This window comes from Lactuca saligna, chromosome 8 (assembly GCF_052625555.1).
Source record: "Lactuca saligna cultivar CGN05327 chromosome 8, ASM5262555v1, whole genome shotgun sequence".
Lineage (NCBI taxonomy): Eukaryota > Viridiplantae > Streptophyta > Magnoliopsida > Asterales > Asteraceae > Lactuca > Lactuca saligna.
Window position 1 is genome coordinate 137783342 of NC_136424.1, and position 25234 is coordinate 137808575.

The window sequence follows — 25234 nt, forward strand, 5'->3', positions numbered from 1 at the left end:
TAATTGCTCAAAAAATCTTCATACTCACCTATAGATTGAAATGTTAACATCATAGATACTAGACATACTATTCAAATTGTTCAAAAAAGATACTAGAGCACTTCAAAAACCATTCATTACCACCACAACATCACCAATCTCTTGGATTTACGTGCAAGGAACAAATAATTTAACTATGGCGTTAATTATATACAAACATATGGGGTCACATAAAGATTAATAATACATCAAATAAATAATACTTATATGTGATCAATATTAGGGTAAATATCACAAAAGATATTAAGTTTACATCAAAATTCTAATTTGACACTGTGTTTTTTTTTCTCAAATTTGACACTGTGTTTCCAATTTTTTACGATTCTAACCACTTGACTGGTTAACCCGGTTACCTTCTGACGTGGCAGTTTTGATGATGTGGCGTGCTGACGTGTCAAAATTGAAAAAAAAAATCCACAAAAGACATTAAATTTTATTTTTTTTTTCGATTTTGACACTAAGTTTAATTTTTTCTTTCAATTTTGACACTCTGTTTTTTGTTTCAAATCGAACATTATTTTTCCAATTTTGTTCAATTTTGACCATTTTCCATTTGAAACTTTATAAATATATTTTTTTATTATATTTTAAACCGTATAAATACTTTTTTTTCATTTAAAAACCACATTTTTATTTAAATACAAGGTGGTTTTTTTTTTTTTTACATTCAACACATAATGTATAAATATACATTAGTTATATCATGAGAACCGATCTAACCATAAGTTTCAAATAAGATGTAAAATTTTCACGGGTTACAAGCTTGACATCTAGGTCTTGATAACTACACACCTCCAAACATTTAAACTGGTTTCACAGTTGCGTATTTAATATAAAATACGGGTTTATAAATAACTAACATATTTATGCATACAAATATGGTTTGAATGTAAAAAAATGTATTTATATGAAAATATAGTTTTTAAATGAAAAAAAATGTATTTATACGGTTTAAAATGTATTAAAAAAATATTTATATGGTTTCAAATGGAAAATTGTCAACATTGAACAAAATTGAAAAAATGATGTTTGATTTGGAATAAAAAAAACAAATTGTTAAAATTGAAACAAGAAATTAAACTTAATGTCCAAATCGGAAAAAAAAAATGAAAACTTACTATCTTTTGTGAAAAAAAAATTCAATTTTAACACGTTATCAGGTAATTAGAGTTTTGGTGTAAACTTAATCTCTTTTTTACTATTTACCCTCAATATTATTATTAATGAATCAATATAAAGAAATAAAGAAAATGTGTATTTATTATATTATCTAATCAATAATAAATAAATAAAATTATTATTGTTTATAGAAATTTAAATAATATATAGTACTTGACTGATCAATTAATTCTAGTTATTAATTATGAGCTTGGGTTATTGACTAAGTTAAACTAGTATAAAAGGAAATTCCAGGAGAGTTGTTCAACGTTTTTTAACAAAGTCTATACATCAAAATCATCAAGAAATCGACTAGAATGTATTTTCTTGAAACCCCATATGATTGATTGTTGGTTAGTTTATTAAATTCAATTGGATCTATCTTTTGGGAATTCAACTTCAAAAAACTAAATTATTATTTCCGTTTTGTATTTTGATTGCATGATGTATGTGGTAACGGATTTTGTTTATCAACAATGTTTTTTGAACAATTTAAGTAGTTTCTTACTCTTTTATAACTTCAACCTTCCAATTTAAGAAAGCCAAAACATGCTTAAAAAGTTGCAATTTGAAACCAAACCAACAAGAAGAAACAATTTCCTTCCAAAAATACAAAAATAACATCCGATCTCTGACTCTTTTGAGACATTGAATGGATTCAAATTCAATTCAAATCACAAAGAAAACTTGTTTAATGGTTTATAAATAAATACAATCCATAATAACTTATACACATCATGAATCCCAAGTTTTTCTTTTTCCCCAAAGCAACCAAATCCATAGCAGCTGCTTCATAACTAAAATTTCACAAAACCAGCTTCTGGTTTCAACTTCACTTCCCATAATCCTAAACAAAAAAAAAAAAAAATTAAAAACATTAACAAATAAATGAAACTATGTTGATATTTCTTACATTTATCCTTAAAAAAATATTTTAAAGTACAATGAGAGAAACTTCAACTATAACAAAAGAAAGATTGTCTAAACATCAATGATTAAAAGCAAATTTGAATCAACAAATAATTTAGAAACAAAAAACGATAAAGCAATTTTACTACAAAGATTTCAATTTTTCCCCAATTTATGCAACAATGTTTGGTTTATAAAACTGACACAATTATGCAATCACGTTTCAACCAATTAAACAGATTACTGATAAGTGATAATATTGCATCTTTTGGCCATAAAATGAAACATCTTAACCTATTTTGTATCAAAAAAAAAAAAAGTTTATTGCATCGCTTGGGAAAAAAAGTGAAATGTTATTTGCATCTAATCAGAAATAGATTCCATTTCCAAATGAATAAAGGATTTGTAATTGAAAGGTTTACCTCAAGGAGCAAAAACAACACATAATGATCTTCAAACATCATTCAAATCCTGCAACTTTATACCTCAACTTCATATTATGATTTTCCTGTAAAGATTTCAACAAAAGTCATTAATAAAGCATAAAAATTGTTAATTTGAAATGCTTATAGGTTATAATAACAATTGGAGACATAAACTAACCTGTTCAAGAACCCTAGCAGACGATTGTTCGACAAGCTTAGCTAATCCATTCAACTTCTTAAGCATTGAATTATACAGCTCCTCCAATTCGGCAGTATAATTAGATGCCTGTGAACCCATTAGATTTTTCAATCTTTCGATTTTCAATCCCTGGTCACATAATTTTTCAAACTTTTCATTCTCCTTTTTACCCAAATCTTCAACCATAGACTCGCAATTTAACCCCTTCACCTCAAATGGCAGATCGGGAAATGGGGATTTGGGTGTGAAATCACTGTAATGACCCCGGAAGGCTGGACCCAAATTCACCACGTCTAGGGTTTTGGGGTCGAAGGAATCGGTTGATGATTGGAACTGGAAGGCTTTGTATTCGTGAGTGTGGATTAATTGGTCCTGGAACGGCGTCGTTAGGAGGAAGAAGATGCAAGGGGGAAAAGCATGAGATTTGGGGGAGTTTTGGACTTGGGAAGACAACTGGTTATTGGATGCAAGCGCAGAGGTGACGGAGCTTTCTCTCATGGATGGCCGAAGGTGGGTTTTACGGCGGCCAGAAAACCATCCGATGAGGCGATCGTCGGAGGATGAGGAAGTGGAGAGAAGGTTGTTGAGCGTTGGTGTGTCGAGGTGGCCGGATGGGGAGTAGAATGTGGATGTAGAGGTGAAGGAGTAGAATGAGGTGACGGTGGCGATGAGAGTTGATTGATCGGAGGTGGTGGCAGTGGCGGAAGCGGAAGAATCGTCGGAGAGAGTTAAAGGGGTTATGTGAGTTACACGGCCAAAGAGTAGACCATCGACATCGCCGACGGAGGAGGAAACACGCTGGATCAAGGAAGCAAGGGTTGTGCCGGAGATTTGAATCTTCTGTACGGAGATGTCGTCCATGGCGGAAGGTTTTGACTATGTGGGTGTCTGCGAAAGGGAGGTAGACATGGAATATCAAGGTTAGTTTTTCCAAGATTGACATGTTTTACCCATAAGGTATCGAATTTATGCAAGTATAATCCTCTCGTTTTTTAAATATATACTTTCAGTCCTCATTTAATTTCTTGTTCGTAATTCATTAATATGGCTATTTATCCGTTGGTTTGGTTTTATACAGAAAATTTTATTATTTTGAGATTTTTTTTTGTAAAGTCAAAAAACTTTAAATAGACTAGTCTTATTTATTTAATTTACATGATAATTTATCATTTCTTGTTAAAATAAAAATAAAGATTTTTTCATTAATTTGGTAAAATATTAAATAATTGAGATTTTTCTGTTAATTTTTTTTTCAAAATAATGAAAATTTTCTACATATAATCTATTTATCCAATCTAACAAGCTTGGCCATTGTAAAAAAAAAAAAAAAAAAAAAAAAACAAAAACAAAAACATAAAGACTACTCTTGGTTTTTTTTGTGTTAAAGACATTTGTTTAAGGTTGACTTTGTAAAAAAAATATTATTAATACAGACTATTGATCTAGTCTGATAATATCATAACCTACTTTTTATCTGATTTAGTCATTTTGAATCTTCAGTGTGATCAAACCAGTGTGACTGTCGACCTGTAGATATAAATGATATTTCTTATCAATATTTTGGTTTATAAAGGAATTATACACTTTATTGTTTGGATTATAAAATTCTCGAAAGGAATAGAAATATTAAAGGAGATCAATTAAAACATGATTAAATAGAATGACATATTTTCAAATCATATGTTTGTTTTTGGAAATAGAACTTCCTTAATGATGGTTATGAGTCAGTTTTCGCATACCGGCTCCCACTACAAACAAAAGGTCATGTGTCATATCCTTGAGTCACTGCAGACGAACTTTCATGGCCATATGGGTTGAGTAGTATTAGGATTTGAACATGAATCAATATGGTTATCCATCATATCTTCTATAACACCTTGTTTTGAGTCGTTTCATAATTCGGGGCTGTGACCCGAAGATCAAGTATCATAAGGCTTTGGGCTTTATGAAAGAGAGGTTTAGACCCATTCGGACGTGGGTAATGTAGATTATGTGATCCAAGAGTTCGGTTTGTGCTTTGGAGCCCAATGATATAATTGTAAAGTGATAGTTCGAGCATTTTATAAATTTTGGATTTCAATTCGGAAATTTCTAAGGGTAATGAGTGATGATAGGATTGTAGAGCTTCTCATTACATTTTCGTGGATATAAGAATCGTTGAAATCATGCTTAGAACGAAGAAGTTATGGCCTTCAGAAGTTTGGTGGTTTTAGGGCTAAGCCTAGTACATTGGGTGCACAGGGAGTACGTCAGGCGTATTAGGATGGCTGATAGTGGAGGGACCTTGGAGTATGTTGGGTGTACTCCAGTCAGGTGCAAATCCCAATTTAGGGTCTTGGACCCTTTTTAAAGGCCTTAACTTGTGGCCAAACCCTATTATCTTCAGCATCCATCAACCTTAACCCTAAAATCAAAATCCTAACCTTCATTTGAGCATTCTTGGGGCTTTTGAGTGATTTGGAGTGTTTTTAGTATACATTGAAGAGAAATGAGCTCATTGGAGAAATATTGGTTACCTTGGAACTTCTGGATCTAGAAAGTGTGCATATTGATCTATTTTCTAGAGGTATAAAGTCTTAACCTTGATGATCTAGTTTGGGCGGTATTGTTATGTTTTGATCCTAAGATTGTGGTTCTTGTGAGTAAAAGTTATTCCAAAGCCTTTGAGCCTTATATTTAATCCTTGTTAAGGTCATTAGGTGTAACATCTCAAAAATTTCAACAAATTTAAACCTTTCAAAAGCGATCCATTTATTAATGAAAGTGTTTACAAACTATTAATTCCAAAACATTATTTAAAATCAGAGTCTCCCAAGATCCAGTCAGTTGTAAAACCAAGGATGTGTACAGTCATGTCTTTGGCTTGCCACGGTCCACTGAAGTACCTAAAACCATAAACCAAAACTGTAAACACGAAGCTTAGTGAGTTCCTCCAAATACCAGCACACACACAAATCACATATATCAGTAACAACATATATTGGATCCACAACTAAAGGATTGGATTACACCTGAGCCCACAGTATGAGTCTAGCTTGCCTATCAGGCCCACAACTCATATCTAGCTTGCCCTTAAGCCCACATCATAAGTTTGGCTTGCCCTCGGGGCCACAACTTATGTTTGGCTTGCTCCCTGACCCAATTAGTCACCAGAATGGAATAGCAATGTTCAGCCCTCAATATGAGTATCGCATACCAATGGTCCTCAACTTGTATCTTGGGGCTTTTGAGTGATTTGGAGTGTTTTTAGTATACACTGAAGAGAAAAGAGCTCATTGGAGAAATGTTGGTTAGCTTGGAACTTGTGGATCCAGAAATTGTGCATCTTGATCTACTTCTGGAGGTATAAAGTCTTAACCTTGATGACTTCTCTTGTAGATCTAGTTTGGGTGGTATTGTTATGTTTTGGTTCCAAGATTGTGGTTCTTGTGAGTAGAAATTGTTCCAAAACCTTTGAGCCTTATATTTAATCCTTGTTAAGGTCATTAAGTGTAACATCCCAAAATTTTCAACAAATTTAAACCTTTCAAAAGCGATCCATTTATTAATATGTTTACAAACTATTATTTCCAAAACATTATTTAAAATCAGAGTCTCCCAAGATCCAGTCAGTTGTAAAACCAAGGATGTATACGGTTACGTCTTCACCCTGCCACGGTCCACTAAAGTACCTAAAACCATAAACCAAAACTATAAGCACAAAGCTTAGTGAGTTCCCCCAAATACCAACGCACACACAAATCACATATATCAGTAACAACATATATTGGATCCACAGCTAAAGGAATGGATTACACCTGGGCCCACAATATGAATTTGACTTGCCTATCAGTCCCACAACTCATTTTTAGCTTGCCCTTGACCCCACAATATAAGTCTGGCTTGCCCTCGGGCCACAACTTATGTTTGGCTTGCTCCCTAACCCAATTAGTCGCCGGACTAGAATACCAATGTTCAGCCCTCAGTATGAGTATGGCATACCAACCGGTCCTCAGCTCGTATTTGGAATGCTACTGGGCCCTCAGTATGAGTCTAAAATGCCCTACCTGACCCTCAGTATGAGTCTGGAATGCCCTACCCAGCCCTCAGCTCATATTTGGAATGCTACGGAGCCCTCAATATGAGTCTGGCTTGCCCTACCCGACCCTCGGCTCATATATGGAATGCTCTAGGGTTTGTTGGCTACAACACGAAGCAGTACAACCTCAACCCAACACAATATCTAAACATATATAGATAATCATGCAGAAAAATCACAATTAGTCTTATAGATCTACTAGATTAGCATAATCATGCATATCTATTCCCTACTCAGCATATCAGTGAATAGCATGATATCAAACCAATGGGTCGGCCTTGGTGCCTTCGACCCACAAGTATAGTGAGTAAAACTCACCTCTTGTCTAATCAATAGTTGATGAGGCCCCGACTTTGAATCTCAGCTCTCAAACCAACACCTTTTTAAGGTTGCAAACAAGTTAAAAATCTCAGATCTACACTGCATTCCACTCCAAGGTCTTCACACCAACTTCTTCTTTCTTCAAAATCACACTAAACTCTCTTAAGGCTCACAAATTGGCTTCCTTTTGCTCTACGATTGCTTAAGGGTCAAAATTTCTGAAAGAGGCTGGATAAGAATAGGGTTTATGTCCATAAAGATGCTTAAATATAAGTCAAGACCCAACAATTAGGGTTTGCATGCCACCCTCGTACGCCCAGCGTAATAAGGCTAAGGCGCGCCTTATTACGCTTAGCATACACACACGTACGCATGGCATACTCATCCGGCCCAATTTCCACCAAAAGCCACCATGGGCCTATTTTCTCTACATCTCAACTTAAGGACCAAAATGCAACAAATCTCAAAATAAGGGTCAACAATGGAAGTGCTTCAAAACTAGATGTTACAGTTCTCCTCCACTTGAATTAGACTTCGTCCTCGAAGTCTGTTGCAGTAACTATCCCAGGGTAGTGTTTCCACAACTCCACATCGGGCCACTCAGATGGTCCTTCCCTTGGACCTCGTCCGAACTAAAAGTCGGCTCATTCAGGCGGTTGCCTACCCATACCATCCTTGACTTGGTAACTTTCATTACTAGAGAAACCATCACCACCTTCACACAATTTAGACATCCACTACCTTAAGGTGTTGTTTGTTTTTTTGAAGCTAAAATGTTTGCAGTCTACGGACCACATCTGCAAGCCTCTGCGGCAAAAGAGGTGGACCAAATGTCTGCAGTCTGCATTAAGAAGACTGTTTGTTTTTAACGTCTGCAGCTGTTGAAATAAATTAATTTTTCAAACTTAATTTCATGTCATAAAGATTAAAAATGCATTTTCAGCAAAAAGAGAAAGAAAAAAACGGGTGGTCTTTTTTTTTTTTTGGTTAAAATGAGGTCTGAAGATCTTTGAAGACAGTGACACATGTCTGCGCCAGGAAGACTTCGCGCAGACCTTTGAAGACAGTAACACTTACTAATAGATAAATATTATATGCTAAAAATAATATTTGTTTAATATATAATAATCCAATAAAAAAGAATTAATGCAATAAAGAAGAAATTTAAAAAAATCAATTAAAAAAATTAATAATAAAAAATGTAATATTTATTAATAAATAAATATAATATATTAAAAATAATATTTATTAATATATAATAAACCAATCAAAACAAATAACGAAATAAAAAATTTTAAAAAAATTAATTAAATGAATTTAATAATCCAATCAAATAACACTTACTAATAGATAAATATAATATTATATGTTAAAAATAATATTTATTAATATATATATATATATATATATATATATATATATATATATATATAATAATCCAACAAAAAAGAATTAATGCGATAAAGAAGAAATTCAAAAAATTTATTTAAAAAAATTAATAATAAAAAAGTAATATTTATTAATATATAAATATAATATATTAAAAATAATATTTATTAATATATAATAATTCAATAAAAACAATAATACAATAAGTTAAAAGTTAAAAAGAAAAAAGTAATTCAAAAAAATGAAAAAGAAAAATTGCATAATTGATCCTTATAATTTGGTAAAAAGATAAAACTAGAAATAATCTCAGGGTAAATTTATCATTTACCAAAAGTTAACAGCAATGTTGTTAATGAAGTAAAAACCAAAACCACAACAAAACTATCAATTAGGAACCTTTTTTTGCTAATAAACTTTTTTTTTGGATGTTACCCACAAAAATTAACAAACCACAAGGATCATTTTTGCAATTTTTTCTAATTAAAATATAGAAATACTTTCTCTAAGGTAATCAAATATAAACACTGCTGTGGGAGTCCCAAACGATACACTAATGACACAGTTTTCCAATTATAAACAGAAAACAACATATAATAAGCTTCTTAATTTTTTTTTCCATATTACATACTTAAACATCGCTTTTAATTCAAAAGTCTGCTTCTAACAACATTTAAAAAAAAGTAAATTATAGTTTTTATCTGTTATAAGTTTCATATATATAAAAAACTTACACCTATTTTTCCTTAATATTTTCACACTTATAAAACTTGTGTATAAACTATAAAATATCTACTAATTTTACAAAAAGATACCAATAATGTTTGACAAAACTGCAAAAATGGTCCCTGTGGTTTCTTATTTTATGTAATTACGGTCCAAATATTTGAAAAGTTGCAGATTTAATCTTTTTCAACAAGTTTTGTTGTGGTTTTGATCCCTCAGCCATTAAGATCCTTAAAATGACAATTTTACCCCCAAAGACCATTTTCACAGTTTTATCTATTACTATACTATAAGGACCATTTTTGCATATATTCTTTTTTATTTTAATGAAGTATTACATATTAATAGATATTTTTTTAATATATAATATTATATATTAATAAATATTTTTTTATTAGATTATTAATTGATTTTAGTTGATTTAAACAGAAAATTGTTGGAGTAATTCTTTTTTATTAAATTATTATATATCAATACATATAGTTTCTAATATATAATATTTATATCATAATAAATATTTTATTATTGGATTATTAATTTTTTAGTTAATTTTTGTAATTTTTAATTATTTTTTATTGTATTATTACTTTTAATTTATTATTTTCTTCATATATTAAATGTAGTTTTATTGGATTATTAATTTATTTTAGTTAATTATTTTAAAAAAATTTTCTTTCGAAGTAATTCTTTTTTATTGAATTTTTATATATCAGTACATATAGTTTTTAATATATAATATTTATACCATAATAAATATTATATTACGGGATTACATGTTAAGAAACTTTATTTTATTGGATTATTAATTTCTTTTAGTTGACTCTTTTTATAATTTCTTTTTGTTGGAGCAATTCTTTTTTATTAGATTATTATATACCAACAAATATTATTTTTAATATATAATACTTACATCATAATAAATAATACATTATTGGATTATTAATTTTTGTAATTTGTTTTTTTGAATTATTAATTTATTGAAATATTACTTTTAATTTATTATTTTTTAATATAAATATTATCTTATTGGATTATTATTTTATTTTGAATGTATATTATTAATTGTTTTTAATTTTATTAGTTTCACCACAAAGTAACCGAAATACATAAAAGTGTCGCTTATCATCGTCAAAAACTAGCAGGATCTAGGGTTGTTCAGTATTTGGATAAAACTGAATTGTCCAATTGGACAATTCGGATTGGACTATTCGGTTTTGATATTTGGATTTTTGGATTGGTTTTTTGACAAAACCAAATTGCAATTTGATCGGATCGGATCAGATTTGAATTTAGTTTGGACTATTCGGATCTATGTTTTGAAAACCGAAATCAATTTGGATTCACTTGATTGGATTAAATCTAACCGATCCATCCAAACGAACACCCCTAGCAGGATCACCTCTAAACACCTTCATCGGAGGTTCAATAGATACCATACCCTATTTCACCCAGCGTTGTTGGTAGCCACCTGCGATAAACTCTTCATAATCCACTGGAATCCTTCATATCTCACATAATGCGTAACAAACCCCGATAACATTCATAAGTTGTGGTGGCCGAGTGATGGTGGTGGTATTTTCCCAATGGTTTCTCATTGTAAGCTAGATGAAATGAAAGTGTTTGGCAATGATCATAACGATTTCGATGATGAGAGACGATAATTTTGCATATCTCATGACTTTGTGGTGGAACCAATAAAATTAACAAGAACTATTATTATAATCCGATAAAATAATATTTAGTATATGAAGAAAATAATAAATTAAAAGTAATAATCCAATAAAAAATAATTTAAAAAAAATTACAAAAGTTAACTAGAAGATAATAATAATCCAATAATATAATATTTATTATGATATAAATATTATATATTAAAAACTATGTGTATTGATATATAATAATTCAATAAAAAATAAATATTGTGACAATTTTTTTAAAAAAAGAATTAACTAAAATAAATTAATAAACCAATAAAACAATATTTAGTATATGAAGAAAATAATAAATTAAAAGAAATAAAAGAAATAATCCAATAAAAATAATTAATTTTTTTTTAAAATTAACTAAAAGAAATTAATAATCCAATAATATAATATTTATTATGATATAAATATTATATATTAAAAACTATATGTATTGATATATAATAACTCAATAAAAAGAATTACTCTAACAAAAAAAATTAAAAAAAAATCAACTATAATAAACTAATAATCCAATAAAACAATATTTATTACTATATAATATTATATATTAAAAATAATATTCATTAATATATAATACTTCAATAAAATAAAAAAGAATGTATGCAAAAATGGTCCTTACGGTATGGTGAAAGACAAAACTGCGAAAATGGTCCTTGAGGGTAAAATTATCATTTTAAAAAAGTTAACAGCCAACCAGTTAAATTTAATGGATGAGAAACGAAAACCACAATAAAACTTGTTGAAAAGAACCAAATCTACAACTTTTCAATCGTTTGGACCATAACCACATAAAATAAAAAACCATAGGAACCATTTTTTTGCAATTTTGTCTTGTAACTGTGTTGCATGTGGAAAAATGTCATGGATAGTTTAGCATTAAGTAAAACAAGTATTAAGAGTGTCTAAAGTGCAACATGTATGAGTTTAGTTATGAATACATGTTACCTTCTCTTCTAATCACTTTTTGTTTATGTTCTTTTGTTTAAACCTTTATGGCAATTCAAGTTCAATCCAAGAATACAATTGTGTTTTAAGAGAATTCGATATGTGTGATTAGGAGTACTAATGAGCTAACTTCAATCCAACACAAAGGAGTTATCAACATGGGATGAGGAAGTGGCGTATGAAAGAAGGAAGCAAGTTTAATGGATGATATAGTTTTACACACTCAATGAACCTTGTGTATAAAGTATAAACTAATTCAAATATTTTTAAAAAATTTATTTTGCTATCGGATAAACTAACAAATATCTAATTTATTTTTCTGTTTTTTAAGCTTTCATGACATAGAAAATCAAAATCTGTCGAAATATACAATGACACATGACATGAAATATTTTATTACTAATGGGATAAAAATTAAAAAGAATTAAACTCACGAAAATAATTATTTTTTGGAATTTTTTCACCACAAAAAATGAGCATCTATTTCTCTCCTCACACGTTGGTAACAAACGTACAACATATAAAGCACTAAGTACAACTTGTAATAAACGACCCCAACTGTCATAATCAAATAACTAAATTCCAATCTCATTTTCTTCCGATTTTGCAACCAACTCTAACTGACCATTTTATCAAACGCCATAATGGCCGCCGTCCCTCCACCGCCGGCGATCCTCCCCGTCTCAAACCAAAAAACAGCTCCCGCCGCCGAAGAATCCCAGCCTCCCGTCGCCACCCCTGCTGTTCGAGCACTCATCAATCACATCACCGCAACCGTTCGCTCTGGTCTCTCCGATCGCCGTCCATGGCCCGAACTCGTCGACCGATCTGCCTTCTCCAAACCTGAATCCATTACCGATGCTACAACAAGGATCCGAAAGAACTACGCGTATTTTCGCATCAATTACTTCACCGTTGTCGCCGCCGTAATCGGCGTCTCTCTCCTTACAAACCCTTTCTCTCTCATTACTCTCCTTGGGCTCCTCGCCGCCTGGATCTTCCTCTACCTCTTCCGCCCGACCGAACCGCCGTTGGTGGTGCTCGGACGTACGTTTTCGGAGCGTGAAACCCTAGGCCTGTTGATCGTTTTGAGCATCATTTTGGTGTTTTTAACGAGCGTTGGATCTATTCTCATATCGGCTGTGCTTGTTGGATCTGGAATCGTATGTGCTCATGGTGCATTCAGGGTTCCGGAGGATCTGTTTCTCGACGAACAAGAGCCTGGTGGTCCTACCGGATTTTTATCGATACTCGGCGGTGCGGCTTCAAATGCTGCTGCCTCCGCCGCTCCGATCATCAATCCAGTTCGTGCTTGATTTCGGGATGTAGAAAATCTAATAAAAGGTATCAAAATTATACTATCGTTTTGTTTCTGAATTCTTTTGAATATATGTGAGAATCCATATTATTTTTAAGGATTTTTGTCCATATTTTTTATGAGGATTATTGAAGCTTGATTGTTGCTTCATTAGATAAAAACTGATATTCTTGTAATCTTTGATTCATGATAGATTCAAATACAATGTAAACCTTCATATTTCTTCTATTAACGTTAAATGCCAACATTTTTCAGAAACCAAATTTATATATTTATTATACAATTACGTGTATTACACTTGAAGAAGATTAATTAGCGAGGTTTAATTGTTAGCTGCAATATTTTCCGCTTGAATAATTTCAATTATGGAGGTTTTATCATCAACAACCTTTTTCAAAATTTGTAAATTTGTAAGCTCGAGCCAAAAAAATTCTAATCATACGTATATTTTTATTTATTTATTTTGATTTGTTAGGTACTAGTATAAATTTTAACATTTTAACATATTTAATCAAGTTAATAAACTTAGAAAAAACAAAATAAAATATCTAAAATCATAAACATTAAAAATTGGAAAGTTATTTGTAGATCATTTTTTTTTCTTTATATATAGTAATATATGTTTTAAAATGTTATATTGTACAACTATACAAAGCATAAAATGTTGTGTTGTACAATTATATAAAATCCGCATCAAATTGATCAAAAAAATTTAGAGAAATTTTAACAAGAATTATATTTGCCTTGGTATCATTAAAATAATATTTTTTATAAATTTAAAATAATATTTATTTCTAAATTACTAAAGTAAAACAAAAATACAACTTAAATAGTGGAATGTTTTGAAAAAGGTTTGAGATATCTAAACAAAACAAATATTTGTTTCTGTTTAATGAAATTAACAGTTTTGAGGTTAAATGTTGTCATTACCTTTTTAGGTGTATTCGTGTATTAGGATTCTTCGTATGTTATATGTCTATTTAGGGCATCAGTTATGGGGCTTTTATTGCCTGTTATTATCGACATGGATAGCACATAATGTCATTGTAATGGCTGGAATACCTTCTCAGCCTCGCATTATTGGATGAGGTGTTATCGTCGCAACGTGTTGAAACGCGAGCATTTTCCATTTAAACGGTCAATTCAACTTATTGTTGACAAGCGGTCTAATTAAAAAAAATATTACTTAATAAATTTATCTATAAATACATATTTTACGCAACATTTTACTTGCACGATTCTTTTCTCTCTCAATATTTACAAAAATCAATTCCCTTTTCAACCAAATTATGGAGCAAAACACATTCATCCATCCACCCACCAAACACAAACCCACAAACAAACACAATTATTCCGATCGGATTCGTTCAATATGAAAACTACATCAACCTACTCAACTCTCAAACCTCACCCTAAGTACCATTTCAATGAAGCTTTTTTAATCTCACCACACCCCAATGTAATTTCCTACATCACCATACATTCAACAAAACCTTGTTTAACATAACCTAAATCTACAACAACACATTTACAATATTTTTCTTACATGCCACAAGCAACCACCCAACCACCACCCACACAACCTGTCACACCCCCAAACCAAGGATAGCGGAAATGTCCGGGAGTGGAGGACTTTATATATAGTATCATAATAACAATTTTAATAGTGCTCAAAGTATAGACAACCAACATAAATATAATTGAAAAAGTTACATCATAGTATATGTTTACATGTTTCCAAATCAATTACATTATGTTGACAAAAAGAAATGAAACGTTTGACGCCTTAGCGTTCCATCCTCAAAGGCGGCTGATTACTTGTTTATTTATTCCCTAAGAATACAAGTAGTTTTGAAAAAGTATCAACAATTAAGTCGGTAAGTTCATAAGCTTTTCAAAGTGATACTAAAATCCTCTTCTTGTAAAAGTGATGTTTGTTCGAGAAAAATCCAATATTTTCCTTATGTAGTGCATTGTAGTTTTAAAAGTCAAGACCGAAGTGTACAAGTATTTTACCGTACTTAAAGAAATTTATGCAAGTTTGAATTAACATAAGCTCGTTAAATTTAGAAGTAAAACCCGTAAATCTTATGTTTTGTTTATACCCCATGTGAGTTATTATAACCATACTGTGACTTAGACGGTCTCGTAATACGACGTTCTTCAGGCGTTGCAAGTTAAATGACACTTGTCACCCCAGACTTACCGGTCTAGCTGTTGCATGGAGCTCAGGTGTGGGTTTGTCAGATCCAATATAAATCTATACACAACTATTACGTTCTCCCTACAAGAGACTCTTGTTACAATTTACAAGACTTTTGATTTCGTTACTTGGGATGTAACGAGAAGTGAATGTCTCACAAATTTATTCATTAACAGTTTTACGTGAAGTGAACTGAAAACCTTTGGTAATGAGTTTGAAATGCAATTGAAACATAAACTATACCTATTATAGTTTAACATAACTGTTTGTAATGTATATGAAACATAAACTATACCTATTATAGTTTATCTAAAACGTTTGTAATGCAAATGAACCCCATTTTATGTGAGTCGAATGTATAGCAAAAACATAACTATATTTATCATGCCTTATCTGGTAATATTTGTAATGACAAAGGACTTTACCAATCAGCGAGTATTTTCTTTTATATAATTATACCACAACGGAAAACACTGGTAAAATATGAAATCATTAAAGATTAACACTTTGCTCAACACGTTACAAAGTGTGATGAAAGTTGTAAGCCGTTAACTTGTTTTTAACATTTCTGCACTGTTTTTGAAAAATCACAGAAAAATAATACGAAGTCGAAAATTTAATCCGTAAACTCTGAGAGTTTAGAAAATGTGTCTAGTTTGTTCATAAGTTTTATTATGATTTTTATATGTCTCTAACTTGTGTAAAAGCGTCCATATTCACAGACTGGTCCGAATTCGTAGCTACAGTGATAGATAGTTTTGTAAAAATCACCATAAATTGTAGAAAAATCGTATGGACGTGTGCAAGTAGTCGTTTTAAAGTTATAAACCTGAACTATTTGAACCTGATATAGTTATGAAAACTAAAAAGTTTAAGATGCTCAAAACAGTTCATGAATGAACATTAAGTTTTCTGTTGAAAGTTGTTGTTTGAGTTTAGTTATGTCCTTGGTGATTTAACTTTTATTCTCCTCCTAAAACTTGAATAAAACAAGAAAATGTGGGGGTATAAACTCACCTTGAGTGATTTCAGTTGATGGATGTTGAAGAACAGAAGTTTTCAACTCAAGAACACTTAGAAGATTGCATGAACATTCGAAGTTCTAACATAAATGTGATGAAGTTGGTGTAAGAAATCTATGATTGAAGTAGAAAGAGGTGGAATAATCATATGAAGGATGATTTTACTTACCAAAGGTATATGAAGAACTTGCAAATCAGCCTTGAAATATCGAAATCTTTAGAGAGAGAAGTGAGAGAGAATGGAGTTTGTTCTTTGGTGGAGTAGGAGTGAAGTGGGAAGAGAGATGAAGATTTCCAGCTTTTTTCTAAGAGTATGGCTGGTATAACGGTGGGAAAAGGACAATGATTGACTAGGTATGGGGGAATAGTGGCTGGGTATGGCCCTGGAGTGAGTGTGGGAGGTTGCTTGTGTTCTTGTACAAAGGATAAGTCAACACTCCACCCACATAACTTACCCACTTATATGTTAAAATATAAGTTTGGGTAAAAATCCCGCGTTAAAATCACGAAACAGGCTTAAAACATGAAAATAGTAAAAAACCGGGAAAATATGCGAAAATCCGAGATCATAGCTGGAGGTTCGGTCCCTTATGATTAAAACCGAAAGTAGGAGGGAGCCGAGGGGAGGGCTCGGTCATAGGAGAAGAACCGAGAGAGATGTTCGGCTGCGAGGTGAGAACCGAGAGCGAGGTTCGATTGGGTAAATTCACAAGCGAGGAACCGAACTCAGAAACGAGGAAGCGAAGGCGAGGTTCGGTTCTAACATGATCGGCTCTGACAAGCTCGACTCGGTTCCTAGGGTTTTGGTTGATGCAAGGTTCGGCTCCGGCTGGAGGTTTCGGTTCCTTGGAAGGCTTCGGCTCCTTAGGAGGGCTCTGCTCCTTAAGGGGGCTTCGGCTCCTAAGCGGCTGATTTTCGCGTTAACTCTCTGTTTTGTGTAATTTTTGGCTGAGTTAAAGGTCGGGATGATTCGGATGACTATAAAAAGTTGAGAGAGATTTTAGGAGAGATTTGGGAGAGATTTCACATACTTAGAGAGATTTGGGAGAGGTTGAGAAAGACTTTGTTTATGACCTTTTTGGGTGTTTAGCTTTGCAACGCAAGGTTCGTACACTCCGTTAAGCTTAGTTATGAGGGTTTTATGCCTCCGAGGGATATGAAATAACGTTTTATTGAATAGTTTCATCACTTACCTGATTAGGGTTTGAAATTTCTAATCGAATGAACTTTTCAAGTGATAACTTCTTATTAAAATAGTGAGTTGCACAATAGTACATAGTGTAAGCCTTAATATACAAGGGTTAAATGAGTTGATCGGTTTGATCGGTTGCCTTTGACTTGATCGGAATTTGACGGTTGTCACGCAACCATTGGAAGATACTGTTCCCGAAATGCAACCGGGAGGTAGTAGGAGAGGGAGAGGGAAAGTGGTCGTAGAAAGTGAAGAATCTCTACTATGGTGGACACCGGAAGAGGAGTAAGCTTTGGTGGCCGCGTGGTGTGGGACATCAGAAATGAGCGCCAAGGAAATGATATGAGGAAAGTTGCTTTTAGAAAGTCGTGCAAGCAAGATTTCACGCTCTTATGAAGAAAAATTCATATTGCAATACTGATATGCTTAGTAGGAAGTTGACTCTAATGAATCATAGGTGTACCAAATTCAATGGGATCTACAACAAACTTGTTTCGGAAAAGCAAAGTGTCGAAGCCACGAAAGAACAATATCACGTCGAAATGGGTTATGTTTTCGAGTATGAAAAAGCATGGGAGATGTTGCGATCCGATCCAAAATGGATTAAAACTCCAACATCGGCGGAGTTACAATCAAAGATGTCATGAAATTCGAGTTTGTTCGACGTTTCCGATGCACGGACTAATATCGACCTCAACGCCGACACCGATGAATCCCGGAAAAAATCGAAGAGATCTCCCGCCTACGAAGACCGTGTAGGATGCGACAAAGCGAAACACACTCAACGACATTCAGATGAAATTGGAAAAAGGGGCACAAGAATTGGTGGAATTGAAAGGGAAGTTTGACACACACACAATTTAATAGCAAAAGAAAGAGTTAAAGTACAACGTGAACACTTGGATTTCTTTTGTAGGTAAGCACAGGAAGAGAGAGAGAATTGTGAAGCATAAATGAGGAACCAATTGGCAATTCTTCGATGTAGTGAGGTAGGTTTGTCGCCCCAAGATTTTGAAGTGCTTCGAGCGATAAAGGAAAAGATTCGAAAGACTTATTTTGGCTAGGATAATCATTTTAAATTAGGACTATCATATTTTTTTGTTGTAATATATTTTTTTAACTTTTGAATGTTATCTTTAATTAAAAAATTAGGTTTTATTTAAATAACATGTTTTATTAAATCGAAATAAAAAATAAAAAAGAAATGATGACATGGAAATTAGTGGGTGTTATAAGATGTTGATCATTTTCTTAACTATGTTATAACTCTAAGGGTAAGATGGCACCAAAATGGTGTTATAACATGTTGCTCATACATAATAGTATGAGGGGTGAATATTTGGATCAGATCAGTTGAATTGGAACTTAACTAGTTTCAAAGTCAGACCGATTTGAAAGGATTATGGGAACCACAGACCGTACCTATTAAAATATACCAGTTTAGTTACCTATTTTACGGTTCTTGGATCTGTCAGACCAGTACAACACTCGATACGTATGTTACAAGTTGGTGAAAAAGTGGTGAAAATTAGTTTTTTTTTTTATGCTAAACTTAATTTCTTGGGAAAGAAAAATATTACGAGGATTAAAACAAATACGTAAGGTTTTGATGTAGCATTAACAATGAATTAGGAATTTAGGATTCATTATACTATAGAAAGAGGAAAACACAAAAGCTGACAAACTCGCATCTTTGTTATCCCGAATGAATGTAACTTGATGAATCTGAAACCAAAATTGATGAAATTATATCCTAAATTGAAATGCAAAATACAAACTACATGATGGAAAAGATTTGATGTCAATACGACTTCAAACGAATACGTTATGCAATTTTTAGTTTCATAGATTAACCATACAAACTAAAAAGTTGCAATAACTTTCAGCTTTAATATACCGATTTTGAAGAATGTAACTCATTGAATATGGATCCTAAATTCATGAAATTATAACCTAAATTGAAATACAAACTCTAAACTACATGTTGGAAAATATCAAATGTTAACATAACTTCAAAAAACGAATTTTGCAAATTTTAAAATTTTCAAAAAATACACATAAAAACTGAAAGCTAAATAGCAAGAACCAGTCCAAAATCGGGAACTGGTATACCGAACCGACAAAGCATTGGTATTGGTTGAGTTTGATTTCATGTATAGAGAACAAAAAACCGGGTTGGTAGTATAAAACTGGTCCGAGTACGTGGTTCAGATGCTCACCCTAAGAACAATAGTATAAAACTGGTCCAAGTCTTGGGCTGGATACTCACTGTTACGTCTGTTGATGGTACTTTCATGTTTATTTTGTGTTCTATTAAAGTTGACAGAGTAGCTGCAGACTCCTGATTTTTGGCTGACAGTATTGTCAGTACCACCAACCTCCACCTTGTGATTGGTACCACATTTTGATATGATGAGGAACCCCCCCCCCCCCCCCCTCTCTCTCTCTCTCTCTCTCATTGACCTAAAGACTTGTACCAATGTTGTTTTGTATGTTTTTGATTTAGTAGATTGAATTGGTTGGGAAAAATATTGTTTCCATTAGTTGTAGGTTATAAAAGATGGAAGAGTAATAGAAAAAAAAAAAAATTGATGTGGAACTATAATTTGCGAGTAGGTCGAATGGATTCTACTTCTACCACCCTTACATCCCACTTTGTATTAGCTTTGTTGGTTAATTAGAAAACTATCTTCTTTATGTTGATAATTTTATTGAAGGCACTCTCTAAGTTCAAATTTCCAAATCGGATCAAAACCTGCAGATTGGACCAAACCATTGGGACGAATATGTAATTTTACTCTTAAAGTTATGAAATCGACCCCCCCCCCCCCCCCCCCCCCCCGGTAGTAGTTATGTAGGCTACAACGAGCTAGCTAACAAGAGTAATAAAAAAGCCAAATCAAATTATTGTAATTATAGAGATCTTTTATTAATACCCCAAAATAACATCGAATTTCAACATGAAAAGTCAATTTGGCATCTGAAATTTCAGTCACAGATAAACTTCCTAATAAGCTTAGAAGGTAGACCCATTCCATCCAAAGAAAGAACCCTGCAAAATAGTAAAAAAAATAATTCTATTAGTTTAGCAATCTACATTTATTTATTTGTTTATATGTTATCTTACTTTCATTTGTTCCTATTACAAATTACAATATTTATATTGAAAGCAACTTTATGTAATAAAAATAAATGAAAGATGTTATAATAAACAAAATAAACGAAAGTACGTTGTTATTTCTTGCATTTAGGCTTCAGCTCTTGTTTTCTGCTATTTTCTCAAATATATTTTCCAGAAACATTGCATCTATTTGTCGGGACATTGGGTTGTATAAAATATAAATAATAATAAAATTGTAAATGATTTTATTGTATTGATTCTAAAAATAGTGAAGGGTGATTTACATGATCTAGAACTGGTGTAAAGCATGCAAACACTGTGCATTTTCTTGACTTTGATGACCCTAAATACACACACCAAAATTTAAATGAGAACACAAATGACACACATTTTCACAAGGACTAAATGCAAGTAAAAGCAATGTACTTTTGATATACTTGTGTATTATATTATTATTATTATTATTATATAATACCCTATAACATGTAAAACATATAACATTTAAATTACTAAACTTGTCTAATAATCTTAACCACACTTTGAAAATATTTGTATAAAATAAGAGTTTCTATTAAGTTCAAAAGGAAAATATATAACTTTTTGACTATTTGACCAATTTATACAATATGACACAGCTATAATTCGTAGAATTTTAAAAGTATAATGGTGAGATAAAATAGAAAAACGAAAGCAAATGAATGAAGGTACATTGCCGTTTTTTTGCATTTAGATTTTAGCCCTTTTGAGAATAGCGAGAAGATGAGAATAAATATCTTGCCTTTGAATCGAAGAATTTGAGGAAGAATCTTGACTTGGGAACAGACAATTTTGACTCAAGAATTTCTGCAACTGCAAGACTCAGCTTTTTGTTGACATCAGCATTAAGTCCTCCAATTGACACCAATTCACCATAGGCTGCTGGTTGCTCAGTACCTCCAAAAGCTATGGGTATAGAACCCTTCAACACAATCATCACATACTGTAAAATAGAACATTAAATTGTCATACAGTTTTCTTCAGATTAAAGAACAGATGCATAAGTATTATCAATAAGAAGTTTATGTTTGAGAAAAGCCTTTGGAACACCATAAATCTCAACGAATCACAGACTATATAGTTTAATTTACTCAAGCGAGTCATGATAAATCTCCGATTCATTTTCTTGGACTAATCAATTTACTCAATTGCGTAAAGATAAATTTTATAGCGATATGTCTCAATCGAGAATACTGAAGTTTTACTCGAACCGACTTTGGAATTTGAATCTGCAAAACACATGCTCTGGTAAACCCTAGAATTGGAATTTTACAGCGAATGGAGTTTCGCGTGAATTTACAGTAAACTAAGTTTAGGATGAATCTAACACGAACATGCTCAGTGTAACTTTAATAGAAACTTAATACACAAATTAATAGAAACTTAACACACAAACATAGAGGGAAAAAGAGAGAATTATACAGCTTCTGGTTTTCCGATGAGCTTGGCGACGGCAGAGGTTGCTTCGGAGAGGATGGAGGACGTGTCAATGCCGTCCAAGTTGACGTTGGTTGACAGATTTAGGCACGGCATCTTCTACAGGCAGACTCTTTGTCTTGGCCTCTCTTCACACCCTTAAAACACGCACCAACTAGAGTCTAGAAGTTTCGCCAGAATGGACTCTTGTAGTTTGTCTTTCAAGTTTGACAAAATTGCAAACTATGTCCTTGTATTTAGCTAAATATTAACATTTTGGTCAAAAATGTTTGCTAATCATTTGTTCAAAATAAAATTTTATTAAGGTTTTTGTATAAATTTTTTAAATATAATGAAAACGAATGATTTATTATTTTTATTTTGTTTAATTATTTTCTTTTTCTAACAACAATTAGAAAAATAAAAACAAAATATTACCACTACCCTACCCCTCTCTCTTTCACAGTGGTCAAGTTCAAAAGATCACCATCACCGCTAGTCAACGTCGCCCCACCACTATTTGATGAACTCAAACAAAAAATTTCAGATATGCAACACAAACTTAAGAGTGCCCACTTTCTAGCTATTCGGGAGAACTGGTCGGCCAAAACATTGGTCGATGTTTATGTACGCGAGATTATTGTTCGGCATAGTGTCGCAATTTCCATTGTATCTAATAGAGATGTTCGGGTCACTTCTCAATTTTGGCAGAGGTTCCAAGAGGAATTGAGTACGATGCTATACTTTAGCACTGCTTATCATTCGCAGATGGACGGACAGAGCGAGAGGACCATCCTGACGCTCGAGGATATGTTGCGAGCCTACGTGATCGATTCTGGTGGGAGTTGGGACTCCTACCTTCCCCTGGATGAGTTTTCTTACAACAACAACTATCATTCCAGTATCGGTGAGCCGCCATTTGAGCTTCTTTATGGGAGGAAGTGTCGTACCCCATTCTGTTGGTGGGAGGTCGGTCACAAGGTCATGGGAAAGACTGAGGTAGTTCTCCAAACGACAGACCTTATTCAGCAAACCAGGCAAAGGTTGTAGATAACTCTAAGTCAGCAAAAGAGTTATGCTGACAGACGTCGATCTGAGTTGGAGTTCTCGGTTGGTGATATGGTTTTACTGAAGGTATCACCCTGGAAGGGTGTAATACGCTTCATAAAGAGGAATAACTCGGGGCCCCGATATATTGGGTCGTTTTTAATGATTGCCAAGGTTGGCAGGATAGCCTATCGACTGGATCTGTCTAAGGAGCTTAGTCAGATTCACAACACCTTTTACATTTCTCAGCTACGGAAATGTGTAGTTGATGATTCAACAGTGATTCCTTTAGATAATATTCAGGTCGATGACCGTTTGAACTATGTTAAGAGCTTGGTGGCAGTTTTGAATAAGAAGATGAAAGCTTTGCGAAACAAGGTGGTTTCATTGGTCAAAGTTCAATAGCAATATCGGAAGGGTTTCGAGTGGACTTGGGAACCCGAGGCAGAGATGCGAGAGCACTACCCTGAGTTATTCACAACATCATACTTTAAGGCCGAAGTCTGATTCAATTGGAAGATAATTATAACACCTTGACCTATGTATTTTTCGTTTATACCCTTAGATTGAAATTACATTGCAACTTTGGTCCCTTAGCTCACTAAGTGAGGTCGCATGTTTTTGCCAAGTATGTTGGGCGTACTTAGCGTACGTAGGGCGTACATGGCTGGGGTTTAAAACCCTAATTTTTTGGGTTTGAGCCCTATTTAAACAACATTATCTCTTCAAGACCTCTTCCCTCATCAACTTCCATCTCTCAAATCGTCCCTCACCAACCTTAATCCATTGTGTGAGCATTTGAGCTTCAAAGTGTGCTTTCGGTGATCTTAAAGGAAGAAGAAAGAAGTGGAATCAACTTGGAAGCTCAATGCATCTTAGATCCAAAAGTAACTTGCCCTTAAGAATCATTTGGAGGTATAAATCTTGGATCCTGATGTGTTATTTGCTTATATCTTGTTAGTCTAGAGTTTGTATGCATTCTGGTCCAATAGTTTGGTCTAATGGAGTATGAGTTACTCCATGTCCATGAAATGTAGTTCCCCGTAGTTTTGAGCTCATAGATTCATAAAAATGAGAGCTTGGATACTATCATTGAGCCATGCAAGAGTATTGGGACTTTGGATGATTTTTGGACCAAGGTGTGGCATCCTAGAATTTAGGGATAATATTATAGACGACCAATTCACTGCAAATCTCGTTATAACTTGAGTTATTGAGCTTTAGTGCATCTTAAGTAAAATAAATAAGTTCATTTAAACTAATATAAGATGTCAGATGATACTTTACTTTCAAATGTGTAAATTGCCAACCTAATCAAACTGCTCAAACTGCAACGCTGATTAATGCGTCTGAAAAATTAAAAATTTGCATTAAGCAGTTTTGAGCAAGAAAAACATTAAATATTATAGTACATGTTTCCCCTGTTTCCGAAAATATAAAGAACGTCCAAAATGGAGTTCGTATTCAAAAGATACGACAATTTTAGGAAAACATACAGTAAAACATTGTTTTTCTTTAATCGCGTAAAAGTGAATCGATCTGTTGAGGTACTTATTTATTGCCAACAGGATTTCCAAGAACGTTTTTTGGACTCAGGCTGTAGTATACTATTTTATTTCACACTCGAAATATTTTTAACAAATATATTTACAAAAGTCGCGAAAAACGAACATCGCGAGCCATTAAGACACGAAACTTCAAACGTAATTTCTTAGAGATCCGTAACTTAAAAAATTAATCCACTTGATGTTCCGAAATCCTTGAATTAAAATCTATCTAATGTTACTTTAGAAAAAAAATCTCAACGCACAGATCCCGATGCACCCGGTTTTCTGTGTTTTTGGGCATTAAATGGGGTATGACCCCATGTAAGACCCACGTATGATTCTAGAAGCTTTGGGTCTTCTACTTCATCTCTATGTTTTCTTCTTTCCCTCCTCTCCTTTGTGTACTAGATTCATCAAAGTGGTACAAATCCATGTTTGTA

The 25234-nt window shown here is 32.9% G+C and overlaps 2 protein-coding genes and 1 pseudogene across 3 annotated transcripts; 1 reads left to right on the plus strand and 2 right to left on the minus strand.

The window, feature by feature from the left end:
• Positions 1-1778: 1778 nt before the first annotated feature.
• LOC145013165 (BRISC complex subunit Abro1-like protein) lies at positions 1779-3630 on the minus strand. Its single transcript, XM_078971973.1, has 3 exons — positions 2710-3630; positions 2529-2614; positions 1779-2044 (listed from the first exon to the last, which is right to left on the minus strand). The coding sequence occupies exons 1-2, from the start codon at positions 3589-3591 to the stop codon at positions 2567-2569; spliced, it is 930 nt and encodes a 309-aa protein (XP_078828099.1). The 5' UTR covers positions 3592-3630; the 3' UTR covers positions 1779-2044; positions 2529-2566.
• An 8832-nt stretch (positions 3631-12462) lies between these two features.
• LOC145011748 (PRA1 family protein B4 pseudogene) lies at positions 12463-13329 on the plus strand (annotated as a pseudogene).
• Positions 13330-20531: 7202 nt separating this feature from the next.
• Positions 20532-22399, minus strand: LOC145013157 (Tautomerase/MIF superfamily protein). 2 transcript variants are annotated; one of them, XM_078971963.1, is made up of 4 exons: positions 22207-22399; positions 21527-21727; positions 21033-21091; positions 20532-20679 (listed from the first exon to the last, which is right to left on the minus strand). In XM_078971963.1, the coding sequence occupies exons 1-3, from the start codon at positions 22315-22317 to the stop codon at positions 21038-21040; spliced, it is 366 nt and encodes a 121-aa protein (XP_078828089.1). In that variant the 5' UTR covers positions 22318-22399; the 3' UTR covers positions 20532-20679; positions 21033-21037. The 2 variants fall into 2 exon arrangements, with proteins under 2 accessions (XP_078828089.1, XP_078828090.1); XM_078971964.1 differs by lacking the exon at positions 21033-21091 and having other exon boundaries at positions 22207-22397.
• Positions 22400-25234: the final 2835 nt, after the last annotated feature.

Coding starts and splice junctions, on each gene's coding strand:
- LOC145013165 (XM_078971973.1), bottom strand. CDS start 3,591: ATGGACGACATCTCCGTACAGAAGATTCAAATCTCCGGCACAACCCTT. Junction 2,615..2,709: donor CTGCTAGGGTTCTTGAACAG/GTTAGTTTATGT, acceptor AAATCTTTACAG/GAAAATCATAATATGAAGTT.
- LOC145013157 (XM_078971963.1), bottom strand. CDS start 22,317: ATGCCGTGCCTAAATCTGTCAACCAACGTCAACTTGGACGGCATTGAC. Junction 21,728..22,206: donor TCATCGGAAAACCAGAAGCT/GTATAATTCTCT, acceptor TCTATTTTACAG/TATGTGATGATTGTGTTGAA. Junction 21,092..21,526: donor TCAAATTCTTCGATTCAAAG/GCAAGATATTTA, acceptor GTGTGTATTTAG/GGTCATCAAAGTCAAGAAAA.